This window comes from Astatotilapia calliptera, chromosome 20 (assembly GCF_964374335.1).
Source record: "Astatotilapia calliptera chromosome 20, fAstCal68.1, whole genome shotgun sequence".
Lineage (NCBI taxonomy): Eukaryota > Metazoa > Chordata > Actinopteri > Cichliformes > Cichlidae > Astatotilapia > Astatotilapia calliptera.
Window position 1 is genome coordinate 23,227,854 of NC_137441.1, and position 18,879 is coordinate 23,246,732.

Sequence of the window (18,879 nt, forward strand, 5' to 3'; positions counted from 1 at the left end):
TCCTCAACAATAAGAAGAGGGCTTTCAGAGGGGGCAACAAAGAGGAGGTGAGGTCCAGGTGTTACTAAAGGACAAGATCAGAGAGGCTAAGGACAATTACAGGAGGAAGCTGGAGTGGAAACTCCAGCAGAACAGCATGAGAGAGGTGTGGAGGGGCATGAAGACCATCACTGGATTCAGGCCAACCAACAGCAGGGGAGCTGAGGGAGGTGAGAATAGAGCCAACGAGTTGAATCTGTTTTTCAATAGATTCGACCCCACAGTGTCTGCTCCCACCCCCACAACCTCACCTGCAGTCAGCCTGGAATCCAGAGCCACACCACTGTGCCAGCCTCTCTCTTCACATGTTGCCTCCTGTGAGATTCCTGACACCCCTCCCCCACCCATCACCTTCACTCAATACCAGGTTGAGATGCAAATGAGGAGACTTCACTCAGGCAAGTCTGCTGGACCAGACGGAGTGAGTCCCCTTGTCCTCAAGACCTGTGCCCCCCAGCTGTGTGGAGTCTTTCATAAACTGTTTATGCTGAGTCTGAGTCTGCAGAGGGTCCCGGTGATGTGGAAGACATCATGCCTCGTCCCTGTACCAAAGACGCCACGTCCCAGTGGCCCCCAGGATTACAGGCCCGTGGCATTGACCTCCCACATCATGAAGACCCTGGAAAGGCTCATCCTGGACCAGCTGCGACCCATAGTAAGACCACATCTGGATCCCCTTCAGTTCGCTTATCAGCCTCGTCTCGGAACAGAGGACGCCATCATCTACCTGCTCAATCGTGTCTACACCCATCTGGACCAGCTGGCGAGCACTGTGAGGGTCATGTTTTTTGACTTTTCCAGTGCTTTCAACACCATCAGGCCGACCCTCCTGGGTGATAAGTTAGCAGCGATGCAGGTGGATGCTTCTCTGGTGTCCTGGATTGTTGATTACCTGACAGGAAGACCACAATATGTACGTCTCCCACAGTGTGTGTCTGACAAGGTGATTAGCAACACAGGGGCACCACAGGGGACTGTCCTCTCCCCTTCCTCTTCACCCTCTACACCACAGACTTCAGCCACTGCACAGAGACCTGCCATCTTCAGAAGTTTTCTGATGACTCTGCGGTGGTTGGATGCATCAGCAGGGATGATGAGACAGAGTACCAGGCTGTGGTCGACTCCTTTGTCACGTGGTGTGAGCAGAATCATCTGCAGCTCAACGTGGCAAAGACCAAGGAACTGATCGTGGACTTCAGGAAGACCAGGAAACACTTGACCCCTGTTTCAATCCAGGGGGTCAGTGTTGACATTGTGGAGGACTATAAATACCTTGGAGTACACATTGACAATAAACTGGACTGGGCTAAAAACACCACAGCACTTTACAGGAAGGGCCAGAGTCGTCTCTATTTTTTGAGGCGACTGAGGTCCTTCAACATCTGCCAGAAAATGCTGAGGATTTTCTATGAGTCTGTTGTGGCCAGTGCGATCCTCTATGCTGTTGCATGCTGGGGGAGCAGGCTGAGGGTCGCAGATGCCAACAGACTTAATAAACTGATCCGTAAGGCCAGCAATGTTGTGGGGATGGAGCTGGACTCCCTCAAGGTGGTGTCGGAGAGGCGGATGCTGTCCAAGATAAAGACAATGTTGGATAACACCTCCCACCCACTCCATGACATGTTGGTCAGTCACAGGAGCTCGTTCAGTGAGAGACTGAGATTACTGAAAAGCACCACTGAACGACACAGGAAATCATTCCTGCCTGTGGCCATCTCCCTGTACAACGCATCCACTTAACACACTGTTTGCTGCTACAACTACACATGTTTCTTTTCCAAATATTTATTTATAAGTGACTTATGTATGTATGTATGTATATATATGTATATATTGTACTATTCTTAGTTAGCGTATTGTCTGTCTTGTCTTAATGTTGGTTTAAAATGGAGCACTGTAACAAAAAATAATTTCCCCCAGGGATCAATAAAGTATTCTGATTCTGATTCTGATTCTGATTCTGATATGAGTAATAGCAGTAGTATTAGTTTATCAAAAAACTATGTGTGAACGATTTCAGGGGAAAAAGAATCACAATACCCTTTTGGTGGGAAAAAGCCATTGTTGCACACAGTGCATCCCTGTATATGTAACTATGTTATTTAAAATAACATAATAATAACTATCCTGTAGGGTCTAAAGTTAACAATGGCTCCATTATAATTATCTGCAGGCATATATTTATATTTCTACTGTAGTGTATTTGAGCCTGTTTTGAGGCCTGGGTTATTGATTAGTACTGTCTTGCAATTAATTGTCTTCTTTCTACCCTTTCCCCCTCGAAGGACTTTCTGGGCCAGACCTTCTGCACACTCGGAGAAATTATCGGCTCCACAGGAGGAAGGCTGGAGAGGACCCTCTCGTAAGTCCCTCACACCCTTTCTATTGTCTCATTGTGAAATGACTTCCCTCCTTTTCTGTTTATTTATTTATTTTCTTTAAGCGGTGAATCATAAATAGAAATTATGCACATAAATAATTTCTTCAGCTGGGCAGAATGAAACGAGTCCCCCCTCCATCTTTTGTTTCATTTTTATCGATGGCTGCTGGGGAAAACAACATCTCACTGATGCAGTGTGCACAGACTCGCCTGGCTAAATAGCCTCATCTATTACAGCGTTAGATCAGAGTAAGCGAGACCAGGCAAGCCTGCTGTATCACTGCACTCTGAGCTGTTGCTCCTGAAGTAGTATTGAGTTTTACTGTGTTGAACGAAAGTGGGATGTGCAGTAGAAGTCAATATAACGTTGGATACAGATATACAGAATGCGCTCATATTTTCTGCCAGGCAGCATGTTGATAGTAGAAACCAATGCTTTTTTTTTCAGATAATAAAAGGTGGATTAGTGTGCACTCTTTGTGAGCTCAACCCCCCCTATTTTTTTCACACTGCATCCCTGCAGTGTTAGATAACACCCAGTGTTCTGAGGAGTGAACAAACTGCTGGGAGACAGAGAGAAATGTGAGGTCAGAGCAGTAACCGGCCAGATTTGAACCCATTTTATTGCAAGGACGAGGCATCTCGCTTTTTCTCTGCCTATACAGTTCAGAGTTCATCTTAAAGGGTGCAAGGAAACAATTCTTCTTCTCAGTGGCCCTCACAATAGCCCTTTGCGGAGCAGCACATAAATTAGAAGCTGGATTATATGAGCTCTGTGAGTGTCACTGCTGCTTTATTGTCTTAAATTTTGACTTAAATTTCCTTGATGTAAATGATCAGTGGACTCACTTTATGATAAACTGTCACTGACTGGGAATGATATACACATGACTGGAGGTTAAATCCTGTGATGAAGGTAGTCACACTTGTCGAAGTTTGACAAAAGAAAATAACATTTTTAGACTCCACATTTCTCGCTCATTTTTCTCTGATCTACTACAGACTATAGATAAAAAAGTAGCCTTTTGGCTATCTCTGGCATGTTTATATTGATCTGTCCCTTTAAAATAGATACATTCAAAACTCAAAAACTTTGCTTTTCTTCAAAACATTGTAAGGTACTGACATGTACGCCACCAGGTAATAACCGCAATTTAAACCCATGCAATGAAACTAATCTGAGTTCAAAAAGTATCTGACTCAGAACTGTGCGATTCTGACTACACCTCACCTTGTAGCACTGATTCTAATGTGTTTAAAGTGTTTAAAGTGTGTTAAAAAATGGGACAGTTGCCCAGTCTCCAGAATCCAAAGGGATGTACTTAAGCCTTGTTTTATTCAACCAATAGTCCAAAGCTGGATTTAGTTTATGATAACATCAAACAGAAAAAAACATTGGAGGTTGGTACCACAGACTGTATATAACAGATGGATGCAGACATTGTGATATCAATCAAAAACTCAAGTTTGTCATTTTAACCAACAATTTATGAGATTTTTTTTTTTACCAAACATTACAATATTTGGGCAAGAGTGCAGAGGTGGGGAGTTGTCATCTAATGCTAGTGTTGGTTAGGGTTGGTTTCCCTAAACCATGAAATACTTTCTAGAAAAAGTGTTTATTGAACCTGCTGACAAATTTTAAAACAACAAATCTAAAACTGTTTTGTATCTATGAGTTTTAATTTGTATTATTTTTGCTATATCCACTATTGTTATGCATTATATAACAAAGTTTTACTTAAAAAATTATTAAATATTAATAATACATTTTGTTTTACAATTTTTGTGTGTGAAAACAATCACATGATGATGTAGAGCGCTTAAAAGTTCACAATAACTCATGAATCAGCCGAGAGATATAATCTCTCCAGCGTGTCCCCGGTCTGCCCCGGGGCCTCCTCCCGGTGGGGCATGCCCGGAACACCTCACTCAGGAGGCGCCCAGGAGGCATCCTTGTCAGATGCCCGAACTACGTCAGCTGGCTCCTTTCGATGTGGAGGAACAGTGGCTCTACTCTGAGCCCCTCCCAGATGGCTGAACTTCTCACCCTATCTCTAAGGGAGAGGCCAGCCACCCTTTGGAGGAAGCTCATTTCTGCCACTTGTATCCGCGATTTTGTTCTTTCCGTCACTACCCACAGTTTGCGGCCATAGGTGAGGGTAGAGACGTAGATCGACCGGTAAATTGAGAGTTTCGCTTTTACACTCAGCGAAACTCTTCACCACGATGGACCGGTGCAGTGTCCGCATCACCAATCCGTCTGTCGATCTCCGGCTCCCTTCTCCCATCACTCACAAACAAGACCCCGAGATACTTGAACTCCTCCACTTGGGGCAGGAACTCATCCCTGACCCGGAGTGGGCACTCCACCCTTTTCCGGCTGAGAACCATGGCCTCAAATTTGGAGGTGCTGATCCTCATTCCGCTGCTTCACACTCGGCTGTGAACCGTTCCAGAACACAAAATGTTTAAAGGATAAATATTACACCAAAGAAACACTGAGATAATTCATAGGACCAATAAAAAAAAAAACTGTCTAGTGGTGGTACAAAAATCAGGGGCTTGTCATAATAAACAGAATCCACATTTTGGGACCATGAAACTTTCAAAAAAATGATGTTATGCTATCTAATTAATTATTAATGAAACGTAGATCAAAGATGACCAGACTAACGGTGGCCAGACTAACCTAACATTTTGACTAATTAGTGGTCTCTGTTTTTTAGCATGACAGATACAGAGACCACTGGAAGAAAGTGGACCTTTAATTAAGGAAAGGAAAGTAAACAATACCTACAAGTCAAATTCAAACATTTTTCATCTTCTCTGTAGAATTTCTTGTTGTTGTCTACGCTTGCCAGTTAGTTCTTTTGCACTCCCAAATGCCTCTTTGACGTTGCTCATGGTGGTTTAGCTCAACAAACAGCAACAGTTCAGCTTCTAAACAAATACAATTTCCAGTCTATTGATAGCAAGTCTGTGTGGGTTTGTCCTGACTGGAATGGTAGTACAGTGTGTGAATCACTGCTTCTGACTTTGGCTTGATGTGGTGAGTCAAGTCGGATAGAGGCTAGCTTATGTCCCCCTCAGCTGTCCCTTGCCAGAAGCCTTATTGACATGTTTTAGAAAGCTTATCATGCTCAGACAGACCAAACAATGCGCCTGCTATTGTCCACTTTCTGCCCAAATGCCATGGTACTGTGTGAGTGAGGGATGAAGAGGAAAAACAAAGAAAGTGGTGAAAGATATCTATATTTTCATTTTTGCTTCTTTGGAATGTAAAGTCGATGTGCTGCCAGTGCTTGAATAGCAGGCACGAATACAAAAAGGAGCCATTAGATGCGAGATTATAATAAAATACATTTAATTTTACTGCTTTTGATTTGTCTTCTCTTAACTATGGAACACGCACTCACCACCCCCTACTTTTCTTTTAAATGAAATTGGCTTTTAACGATGGGGACAATTACTCAAACTCATCACAAACCTGTCGGAAGTGCCATGCCATTAATCATCTTTTCACTGTATCCATTATTGCAATTCACCTTGAGGAGAGAAATTACAAAAGTGACATAAGTGAAAGGTTACATGCAATAAGACCCCTGACAGAGGAATTTTTATTAATGACTGATTCTGTGATTGATGGGGGATAACAGCACTTGGAGACAATCACTGGGGGATTTTCCAACACTATCCGACAACCGAAGGTATGATTGTGGAAGAATTCCTTTTTGTTCTCATGGGGTATATATTTTATAGCTTAGATTTTAATTGAATTGTATTAAATGTTCAGTAAAACTTGTAAATGTCAGCAAAGGAAAATCTTAAGACTGGATAAACATTTTAAACGATATAAGATCATCCCTCCACCCATCTATCCACTATGGCAACAAGCAGGAAAAGTCCAAACCTCATTTTCCTGGGCCACCTCCTCCAACTGTTCCAGAGAGGAAGCCTAGATCTTCTCAAGCCAGGCGAGAGATCATACCCCAGGGCCTGGTCCCATTAGGACCGCCTGAAACTGCGTTAACCATGTGAACTGGGCAGTCAAGGGCAGAGGCCCAAGAATCACTTGAGCGTGCTTCTGAAATTATGTTTCTTTTCTATTTAGTCTCTATAAGAGACTGCTGTTGTTTTTAAGAACTTGTGGCTTAAAGTGGAATACAGTGGTATGCCTTTGCCATGGTTATTGCATCTGTATTCACTACAGTACTGTATAGTATACTGTATTCACTTAGTGTTCTTTTTGCATCTTTGGGACGTTTTTTCTTCTTTTACCTTCTAGTTATTTCCATCAGATATAGGCGAGGGAGGGATTTGAAATTGCAGGTTCTTCCATTTTCATGGAGCAAAGGTTTCAGACTGGCTAAGATACAGAGCAGAATGCACTCTCTGCCACTGGAAAGACAAGTGTGTGAGCAATTTTTACAAAGGTTGTGGGGAAAACATATCTCTAGGGTTTGCATGGACTCCCCAGTTATGTATATATATTTCTCATAACTTGACATAATTTTTTTAATTTTCTTTAATTAATGCTTTTTAAAATTATAAATGTTTTGGGCTCCCAGCGGACCCCAATTAAATGCACCCAATTCTGCCTATTGCATGTTTAAGAACTGGAACTGTTTATTCAGTTAATGTTAACTATAGGCTCTAAATTAAAGTGTCATACAGCATCAATGGGATTAGGGGCACTCTGGCAGTCACTTTAAATTAGAAATACTTCATTCTACATTCATTCATTCTACGTGGGGAACTTATCAGATGTCACTGAATCTACTTGTGACAGCTGGGCCATACCCTGGCCATGCCACACATGAAAAGGAGTGGTGCTACACTTCAAGCTCTAATCCAAGCAGCAGTAACCCTCCTGGGAGTGAGGGAAAACTCCACCTGCTGACTGTCTAATGCACAGCTGGAAATCTGCTTGAAAAAGGTGTTACCTTTGCTCCTAAATCACCGACAGGAATATTGAAACTTTTTGGCAGCATGCCCTGAGCACAGCATGAGGCAATATAATAATAATAATATAATAATAATGGATTGCATTTATATAGCGCTTTTCGAGACCCTCAAAGTGCTTTACAATTCCACTATTCATTCACTCTCACATTCACACACTGGTGGAGGCAGTAGGTGAAGTGTCTTGCCCAAGGACACAACGACCGAGACTATCTGAGCCGAGGCTCGAACCGGCAACTTTCCGATTACAAGATGAACTGCCAGTTCTTGAGCCACGATCTCCCTCAAATTGTGTGCTACAGTGTTATGTAGTGTGTGTTTAGCATTAGCCATTTTTAATTATTTCTTGTCCCTGAAGAGCTTGGTTCATATTGCCGGCAATAAATCAGAAGCGTTCCTGTGGGCGTGGGGTCTCTACCACCTTTGTCAAAAATTCTGTTAACATCTATGGACAGAATTTACAGACGCAGCTGAGGGGTGATCTCAGGATCTCATCTCTGCTTTTTGCAGATGATGTGGTTGTCTCTCGTTCTCACTCTCTCTTGTTAAAGTGTGATTTATGGTTCTGCAAATGATTGCATACAATATTTGGATTTTTCCGCTCAAAGAGGGCATGAAAGGGGTTTTCACCCACCCCACACACGCTCCCATGCAGTTCTCCAACATCCTGTCTCCTGGAAGCAGATGACATATGCAACATAACTGTTTTTAACACTTTTATTGTTTTTAGCACACAGTTTCACTTCAGCCCTTTGTATGTTATTACTCAGTCTTCTCTGTGGCTGGCTAACTGACCAACAACAATACAAGCAAGAGTGACCTACAGATTGATTTTACTGCATAAACTTTGCAAGCATAACTCTGTAAGCAGACAGACCATACTTGGACTCCCAGCGGACAATGAATGTGGTGCCTCTGCTGTACCATAATTCTGCTTAACCCTTCATCAGGCAGTAACCTCCAGCATGCCCGGAGGTGGTTTGCAGCTGAGCATGAAGCATCAGGAATGAGTATGGGCACCTCCAAGTCTGTCACCCTGCTTCTCAGCCAGAAAAGGTTGGAGTGCTCACTCTGGTTTTGTTCATAAGTAAGGTGAGAGCAGAGGCCAATGGCAGGTAGATTGGTGCCATGTCTTCTGTACAGATGTTATACCTGTATATTGCACTGAATAGAGACCTGGGTGTGAAAGTGAAGGTGGCAATTGACAGGTCACTCTAAGTTCCTGCCCTCACTTATTCCGAGCTATGGGTAATGACTGAAAGAACAAGATTGCTAAAACAAGTGGCAGAAATAAGCTTCCTAGTTGCTTCCTGTGTGGATGCCCCTTAACACTAGAACTGCTGACATTCCAAACATAACACAATTAAAAACATACAAAACTCCCGAGTGCCTCAGGAATTGTTGTATGCCATCAACAATAGAGAAAAAGCTTGGTCCAATGGTACATCTGGTGCCACTCCAGGGGACTGCATGTCCTTTCTGCAATAAAGAAACATCTGCACCCACTTGATTAAGAAGGCTAAATCAAATTACTACCAGTCATTACGGTCCTCATGTGATTATGGAAATATCATCTTGTGAGAATATGAAAGGTCACGTCTCCTGCTGCAACTTATAGTAGAATGTGGTTACAATTCTAACAGCCTGACCAGCGCTCAGTGTTTCAACTGTCAGTTCTTAACCATTGTTTTTTATTTAGTAGAGAGAGTCACTAAAGCCTTGATCTTCTTCTATTTTCTTTGAGTTTGGTGACTGGTGTAAATTTCCATGGAACCTTAGAATAATTTTCCGCTAGTATTTACTTGGTTTGACTCGACTAACCTTGGGTTCTGTCATTTTACATTACAATCGAGTACCGCCTAATGTGCCTAGTACTGGTTATAGTGATGTGGAGGTCCAGCAATGTCATTTGCATGTGACACAAATGCCACAAAAACGGAGGATGTCAAGGCGATGATATACTGGCTCCTTGCTGTATGGCTTTTTTGCCATGTCCACACTAATATGTTTTCATATGAAAACACATCTTTTTCTCTGTGTTTTGGCCTTAAGTCTACACTGAGACTGTGTTTTCGATCAAGGAAAAGCGGATACATTTGAAAACACCGTTTTCACGTCGCAGTATGGACAGCGTAACTGCAGGCTTTCGTAAATTGTGCTATACAAATAAATAAAATAAATGATGACGAAAATTATATGATGCAGTTCAGTGACCGATTGAACTAAGATAGCGGCGGGCATTATACTGCAGTTGTTTTGTTTGCTATAAATTTTGACAGCCCTATTAAAGATTAATATCGGTTTGTACATGCTTTAGATAGCTTCTCTTTAAATTCTTTAATTCTCACTCACTTTTGCAACTTTGTACTTTTGTGTTACTCGCAGCAACAACTTCACCTCATTGTTAGTCCATTTAAAAAACCTGGTGCTTTTCCTCAACATTTTGTTGCGACGTTTCAAAGAGCCGGACAGTAAATAAATGGCAGACAGAAATGACGCAGGTCGAATCATCTAACATTTCACGTACAGGAACGTAAGCGTTTTCAGTCGTTTCAGTTTGGATGAACAACTGTTCTGAAATGATTGAAAATGACAGCCAATCGATGGCATGCAGTCTGCTGACGTCACATTTTCAGGTTGCATCACATTGCTTGGAACCCTGGCCGAGTAGGTACTAAAAAGGTACCTGGTATCAGATACTACTACCTAATGGAAAACTCTAAAAACCACCTTGAGCCATGCTGAGCCGACCCGAGTAGATACTAGTGTAAAAGAACCCTAAGTGTAACATTTAGATGAGACCTTTAATAGTAATTTAATTTCCAGCATAAACCTTTTCATCCTTGGACTCTGAGCTCCTCGGTTCATCTTCTGTCTTTAAGACTACCTCCTTTTTAAACCATCTTCCTTCAGATTGGTTGCTTTTTGTAAACATAATCCCAGCTGGATTATGTTGCCAATAGTAGAAATACAGTCTGAAGCCTAAGCTTCTAATCAGGGATTATTTGTACATACACTTAGCCACAGTTTTAAATATTAGGCTATGTTTAATATGAGCATCCACCACTGTAATATACAGTATATGTATATGTGTATGACAGCAAATAAGGAAAAGCATAATAGGTCCACTTTGAACAACTCACTAAATGTGGAGCCACAACAGTCTGGTTTTCCCCTGGGTCACAGCACAATAACAACTGCATTTTCACTAATTGGTAACATTTTTCCTCCACTGTGGATAAAAACAGTTCAGTGCTCCTTTTTTCAATGACCTCTCATAGGCATGTCATACCGTTGATCACTCAAGCCCTCTTAGCATCAGTAATGGATTTCCACAGGTCTTTATTTCTGGTCCATTACTGATTTCATTAAACAACTTTATTCATCTTGCTCAGTTCTTCGGTGCCCATTTCTTTGCAGATGGCACAATTTTATGTGCGCCACGCTCCAACTCATCTTCAGTTTGCTTTGATTGTTTTTCCTATTAAACACTAATTAAAGACAGGATTTCTTTCTTATTCAGAAAAGGCTAAGTACATGACATTCTCAACCTGCTCCAGTGACTGACTTTCAACATTCATATTTAGCAGTTAAATGATTATTAAAATTAAATAAGTAGTGGATTAGCAAAATTCCCACAATAACAGTGGTGTTACAGTATAGCACTCCTGCAATATCTGATACAACAGCATGATAATACCACTATAATGGTTACAAACAAGAATAATGCACATAATTGCTTCATGTCAGTGTTACTATGTGCACATTACAGCAATTCATCTTCAATTAGTTTTTCTGTGTTTCGGATTTGCATTCCCCCCAGCGTTTGCCAGTTTGTTTTTTACTACAATTTATTGTATACTTTACCCTTAGTCATTTGATAAATGCCAGTATTATGAGCCTTAAACTTTCAGAAGTTTGAGTAAAATTCATCTTTAGTGTCAGCATATTTTACTAAAAGTGTGGATATTTCATGCTAACATTGCTAATTCTATCACAGGAGGAAGCGTTATGATATATTGCTGGGGGAAATATTTTGTCACGCTCCATACTTCATATTTTCTTTGCTCTTTGTGTCTAACTTCAGCTTTCTTATTCAACATTATTATCCACACCATGAGATTGATTGGGTTTATGCTCTGTGAGGTATCCTATAACCTTAAACCCGAAACCCTGAAATCCTACACCAGTGGTGTCCAAACCCAGGCCTCGAGGGCTGGTGTCCTGCAGGTTTTAGATGTGTCCTTGATCATCACAGCAGATTTAAATGGCTAAATTCCCTCCTCAACATGTCTTGAAGTTCTCCAGAGGCCTGGTAATGAACTAATCATCTGATTCCGGTGTGTTGACCCAGCGTGATATCTAAAACCTGCAGGACACCGGCCCTCAAGGCCTGGAGTTGGCCAGGCCTGTCCTACACCATAGTATATGGTAGCATCTTCCTATGAATGTAACAACACTTTGCATCAACATTGTCCACAAAGACTGTGATTGTTTTGTTCACTATCAAAAGAGTTTAAATGGTTGTAAATGGTGGCAATGCATTTATACAGCTATGCCAAAGGTCCTACATAGTTCATCTATGTTTAACTTTAACTGTTTGTACTTGTGCTACGCTTTGCTTGGTGCAGCTGAAAACCACAAGCCACAGGAAATAATGGGCTTCAGGTGGCACCATTTAGGATGTTTTGCTAACTTTTGTATTAAAACCTTAATATTTTGAGTTGAAATATATCAGTACTAGCTAATTATTCATTAATAATAGTTTATAATGGGAAATGAATACCACATACAGTGGCTGACTTCTGCCCTTGTCATGTTTTAGTTGATTCTTAGTAATTAGGTTTTGTAATGCAGTTGAGATCTTGCATTTTAGAGCTTCTGTGGTCTCTACCACCCTCTCTAATAAAAATTATTACTTTTGGCTGCTAAGTTAACTAAAATTAGTTGCATACTGCAGAGTTAATCAAAACTTTTCTGTGCTGAGGGCAACTACAAAGCAGGTGGATAATGTGGGTTCATCACTATGCGTGACCCATTTTGCATTGTGCAAAGTTTTCAGTAACAGCAATCATAATATATTGTGACATGCATCGTATCAGTGTTGAACTATGCTTAACTGGACAGTGACAAATATCTAACCAAGGTTGGCATTTTATTTCCCATAATCCCAACAAATACTTTTAGTCTTTTTTATCTCGGTTGTTTTATGCCATGAATACAAAATCCTAAAATACCTGAGACAAAAATACCCGGTGGCCTCAATTCCCTTCAAAGACGAATGTTTTGAATTTTAAAAACTGCTTAAAACAACTAAAGCAACACAGCAAACATCCACACCTGTCAAATTATTCCCTAATGATCCCTTGAAACACCTCTTGTCCAATGCCTGCTCTACCTCAACACCACTCCCACACTACACCACAAGCCAGTCTTGACAGCGTGAAAGATTTAGTGAGAAAAAAATCTGAAAGGAACCAAAGGGAAATGGCAATACGAGAAGCATTTTGGGAAGAAAAGACTACCCTGGAAAAGGGGATATAAAACAGAAAGAGACCAGAGGAGCGCAATCACAATTCCTCCCATATGGTCAGTGTCTCTGATGGCTGCCTGCAGGGAATAGACAGGTGTCTGGAGCTTCTGATAGATCAGACACCACTAAAGCCCAGGGGGTGAAACGGGAAAGATGAAGGGGGAGAGGGAGTTGAAGAGGTGATAGAAAAGAGGTATGTGAAGGGTGACAGACAACTCAGTAGAGCGGGAAGAAAGGTGGAAGGGAGGGAGAGAAGGGAATACAGCGAAAGGTAAAAAACAAATAAAATGGGTAGAGGCGACTGAAAAGGTGCAAGAGACAGAAAAGAAGAAATGAAGAGAGGGAAGAAATAATAAAGCTGGGATGGAGGAGTTGGGCTGGTAGAAAGAGCAAGATAGATGTAGGGCAGTGTAAATTTCCTTCGAGAGGCAGAAAGAGACAGAGTTGTGTTTACTTTCCAAACTGCAGAGTCCTCTCTATATGTGCTGTCATTTAGGAGATTCGCTGCACTTGTGGAGCAGGCTGGGAAACTACACACACACTAAGCTTGGACAAAGACAAATGCACAGTTGCTGTATATGAAAAGCATCAAATTGTACATAGGTTATTGATTTTTATTTTTGCTTTTTCTCCAATCGCTGTCATCAAACGCTCACGCAAATCCAGAACAACTCCAGGACATATATATGATTGTGGGAGCCTCCTTGTGTTGGTGGGTGTACATTTTTATAGGTCAACAGTTTTAGAAACGGGCTTCACGCTGCGTGGCGAACTAAGCACTCCTTTCCACTTACCTGTTTGTTGCCATGGTAACCGAGGGGGCTATTAGCCGAGGCGGTAAAAGTATAACAATGATCCAAAATACACCCTTTTGAACAAATAAATGGGGAGCTCAGCAGCATGTGTTATATGGACACCCATACAGCATGACCACATACTAGAGGTATTTTAAAACTGGAACTGATGTTAGTCAAGACCAGCATAACCCCACACACCCACATGCAATAACTAACATATGAATTCATCCGTATACGAAGCAGAAAAGTTTTTTTTTTTTTTACCATATCATCACCCTTCCTGGCTGACGAGCAAGAAAGCAAGCAGACAAATTACCCATTTGTGAACAAAATCAGAAAAAATGAGGTGGATCTATTAACAATCCCACACGCTGTCACCTGCCCAGATGTAGATTGATGAGGTGGATAGTGGACTAAATAAGCTGTCCAGAGGGACGGTTTAGCAGATGTGTTTAGGACAGCAAAACAGCCAGTGTCATGAAATTTCACCTTTTTTTTTCTTTCTGCGAGACAGTGGTCAGTCTGTCGCTGCAGTGTGTCAGAGTTCATGGTGGGTAATTGGGGGCAGTTGGTGGGACGCCTTCTGCTCTGTGGCTGATGTCACGCAGGCAAAAGCCAACACATACACACATATACACGCAGTGCCACAAAGTTTTGGCAAAAAATACATTGTCAGGCAGACAAAATAACACATTTTCTGCTCTGTGTGTGGTAGCAAACAGTGACAGATTGCAGGCAGTATTATGTGATTGTTACTGAAATGCTGCTGGTGGAGAAGACATCTGCAGATTTCCTAATACTGCTGCACCACAGTGGAATACAGACAGGTGGGGATACATTGTTGGAAATTACTGAGAGTAAGGACAGGGCCCAGATTTGCTGATTAACACAGACTAGGTGTCTATTCCATTATTATTAATATGTACTAATCAGAGATTTGGTTGCATGCTGATGTCACCAGTCTATAGGCAAAATGCTTCTTAAACTTTACTACCTCGGGTAATTGAAAGTGAAAATTATTGGTTGGTTACTTGGTCAGTTCTAACACCAGAAACTCTTAACTGAAACCAGAAATCACTAAAATAAATTTTGTACCCTGATTTTGAACTAGACTGACCCAAATGGGGGTAGCAGATCATTTTCATCAGGTCATCTAATTCTCCTGGAGTTCTGCACATATGAATAGGAAGTCTGAAATACAATTGTCTAATCTGACCTCAGATTTGACCCTCCTTATAGGAGGAACTCTGTAATGCTACAAAGTAAAATAGACTTTTTAAAGTTTTTTAACAATATGCAGTTGAAGGAAATGTGACTCACAGAATTTGCAACATTGAGATGCATATATCCTTTAAAACCAGCATACATGATACTGGGTGATTAATAAAACTGACTTTTCTCCATGTGACTTCCCACCTATACCAAACAACTTGACCTGGCCTGGTAGGCTGGGCTCTAAATAATGTAAATTCAAAGCAGTTTTACTATGCTACTATTCTTTTTATGTAATACTTCAAACTGATAAACTAATAAATGTATAAATATACAAGGTGGGCCATTTATATGGATACACCGTAATAACATGGGAATGGTTGGTGATATTAAAGTCCTGTTTGTGGCACATTAGTATATGTGAGGGGGCAAACTCCTCAAGATGGGTGGTGACCATGGTGGCCATTTAGAAATCAGCCATCTTGGATACAACTTTTGTTTTTTCAATAGGAAGAGGGCCATGTGACACATCAAAGTTATTGGTAATTACACAAAACAATGGTGTGCTTGGTTTCAACGTAACTTTATTCTTTCATGAGTTATTTACAAGTTTCTGACCACTTATAAAATGTGTTTAGTGTGCTGCCCATTGTGTTGGATTGTCAATGCAACCCTCTTCTCCCACTCTTCACACACTGATAGCAACACCACAGGAGAAATGTCAGCACAGGCATCCAGTATCAGTAGTTTCAGGTGCTGCACATCTCGTATCTGCACACCATAGACAATTGCCTTCAGATGACCCCAAAGACAAAAGTCTAAGGGGGTCAGATCGAGAGACCAACTGGCCCACGATGACCAATCCACTTTCCAGGAAACTGTTCATCCAGTCCGTTCTCACTCCCGAGGCGTAACATGTCGACGTTTTGTCACGTCCCACGGCGTTCCTGAGGAACGCGAAAGGAGACCTTTGGCGTTCTTATGGTACGCGGCGGGTTATGGCTGGAATCCAGTGCAATGACGCTCCCACGGTAATAGACGTGCCAGCCCTGTATTCCAGCCCTAAACCTAACCTTATCCCTAGCCCTAACCATAAGCTTATTCCTGATGTTAACCAGGACTATAATGATGTTAAATAGTGTGTTTCTAAGCGATTTGAAGAAAAAGAGCGAACATGTGTAGATGGAGTCCAGACGCTTCTCATATTTCCTCTTTTTCCGAGGTCGTCATTTAGGAATGTGGTTGGTAGCCGAAAACGTAATATGTTGACGATTTGTCACCTAGCGTAAAATGTTACGCTTTGGGAGTGAGAACGTGTTGGTTCATCTAGGAATACTCGGACCTGGCACCCATAATGTGGTGGTGCACCATCTTGCTTGAAAAACTCAGGGAACGTGCCAGCTTCAGAGCATAAAGAGGGAAACACATCATCATGTAGCAACATCATGTAGCAATTTCAAATATCCAGTGGCCTTGAGGTTTCCATTGATGAAGAATGGACCCACTATCGTTGTACCCCATATACCACACCAAACCATCACTTTTGTTGTTCCAACAGTCTTGGAGGGATCCATCCAATGGGGGTTAGTGTCAGACCAATAGCAGTGATATTGTTTGTTAACTTCACCATTCACATAAAAGTTTGCCTCATCACTGAACAAAATCTTCTGCGTCCTGTTCCAATTTTTGTTTTGCCCATTCTGCAAATTCTGTGCGCCAATCTGGGTCATCCTCATTGAGTGTCATGAACCGAAGTTCAGCGCACAAGCTGGACCCAGAAGCAGAGTCAACACACACAGGAGTACGAGAAAATAAACTTTATTTTAATTGAAGGTGTCCCGGGAGGGTAGAAGGAAAACACGCGTGAAACTAGAGATACCAAGGGACCGGGAGATGAGTCGCGCAGGAACGCCAAAAATGAGACTGTGGGAGGCTGCAACAGAAAAAGGAAAAGAATTATTGGGGCGCGGGGAAATAGCAGCATACGTGGGGGAAGAGTATGAGTCTTACGATGACAGCGGGGCTGTGGGAGCTGGAGGGAGGGGTGAGGGTCCGCAGGGGAGCTCCAGGAAAGTCGAGGTGGCGAGTACTGAAGGCGATTCCAGACGGGCAGGTGGACAGGCAGGTGGCTCAAAAAACACGCCGAGTTGTTATCTGAGTGCACAGGACAGAATTAGCGCTAGTTCAGACAGATGAGTTTTCACAATCGCTTTCCCGCAGGTGTACGTTACCGCTGTGAGACGACTACGGACTGGTGTGGAGCAGCAGGCTGGGCTGGATCAAATAGTCCACCTGATGATCGCCTGGGATGGGGTGCAGGTGTGGAGTTAACAGCCACGCCCGTGGGCGTGGGCATCCCATCAGCACCTCGGACGCCGGGCCGCAGACCATGACATTGAGATGCTGCAGTAGCTGGAGTTTGTAAGGGTGCCATTTGTGAGTAGCTAATATCGAAGGGATGTTCGACTAATGCCACTCTCCAGTGACATGCGGAGAGTGCTATGCTCTGGGCTCTTGTTTCTTCATTAGTGACAATTTTTTTTGCGTCCACATTTTGGCAAATCCAACACTGAACCAGTTTCACGAAACTTAGCAAGCAGTTTGCTAACTGTAGCATGTAGCATGAAATCTGCTGCAATGACCCGGTTACTGCGTTCACCAGATATCAACACAATTTCGATCCGCTCCTCACGTGTTAACCTCTTCGACATGTCAATGGCTGTGAACTAAGAGAAACTTGTAAATAACTCATGAAAGAATAAAGTTACGTTGAAACCAAGCCCACCATTGTTTTTCTTGTGACATTACTAATAAGTTTGATGTGTCACATGGCCCTCTTCCTATTGAAAAAACAAAAGTTGGATCCAAAATGTCCGACTTCTGATTGGCCACCATGGTCACCACCCATCTTGAGGAGTTTGCCCCCTCACATATACTAATGTGCCACAAACAGGACTTTAATATCACCAACCATTCCCATGTTATTACGGTGTATCCATATAAATGGCCCACCCTGTATAATAAATGATCATTTGAAAAAAAAATCTTAGAAGGCCAAAAGGCCAGGTTAACCTTAGCATGTTAGCATTATCAATGTCAGGATGCTAACATATGTAACTGTAGTTTAACAGACCCTAAAGTCATACAAAATGTGTTAAGTGCCTCCTAAAACATGTAGAAATGATGGGAATTCTATCAAAACTCATAAGCCTTGTTACCAGTTATATCGTGTAGGAAATACCTGTGACACAATTATGTAATGTGTAATGGTATCAACAGACCAATCCAAATTTAGTCTTAATTCAAGTGTGTCACAGGTCGAATATACATATTTTAACCTGTTAATATAAGTGTTAAGATGCTATAGTTTTAGTCCAGTTTTTATTTGCTAAACATTTGCCATGTACCCAGCAAAAGAGTCTACTTAAAATATCAATCTGAGCAACACTTCCCATTTTAATCTCTGTTTTGTATTTCTCTCTGTCTTCCTCATACACATAAACAAACACACACATCACCACCACCCCGTGGTTCTCATTCTACAGCGCCGTCACCTGCCATCTGGCATGGCGGTTCAGGCCTCATCTGGCCTCCTCTCCTGTGACAAGACAAAACACTTCAGCTGCTGCTCTTCTTCTCTAGACAATATTAACTTTATTAGGCTTGAAATGAAATGAATTCTCCCTACGCTCCAGATGTGACGGGGAAAAAAAACAGTGCCGACATCCGTTTTTGGTGTCGAAGTTGAAGCTCAGCAAACCAAATATCACCTATCACCTGTGACACATGCTGTGCGATTAGACATGTGGCAGAATTGTTTTTATAAGCTCTGACTTCTCATTGAAAAAAAAGAAATCTGCCGCACCATCACCGACAGATGAATCAACACAGATTTACAACCGTGTTATCTTCCAACTGGCAAGAATTAGTTGCTATTTTATCTTGTAAACCAG

General features: G+C 41.9%; 1 protein-coding gene and 1 long non-coding RNA gene across 2 annotated transcripts in view; one reads left to right on the forward strand and one right to left on the reverse strand.

Moving 5' to 3' along the window:
* Positions 1-18,879, forward strand: part of LOC113013066 (copine-9-like) — a 115,633-nt gene that overhangs the window by 45,515 nt on the left and 51,239 nt on the right. Inside the window, exon 6 of the mRNA XM_026153657.2 lies at positions 2,322-2,401. Coding sequence (XP_026009442.1) covers positions 2,322-2,401 — 80 coding nt within the window. The remainder of the gene's footprint in view (positions 1-2,321; positions 2,402-18,879) is intronic.
* Positions 1-18,879, reverse strand: part of LOC145422921 (uncharacterized) — a 131,988-nt gene that overhangs the window by 7,864 nt on the left and 105,245 nt on the right. The gene's annotated exons all lie outside the window — the stretch shown is intronic.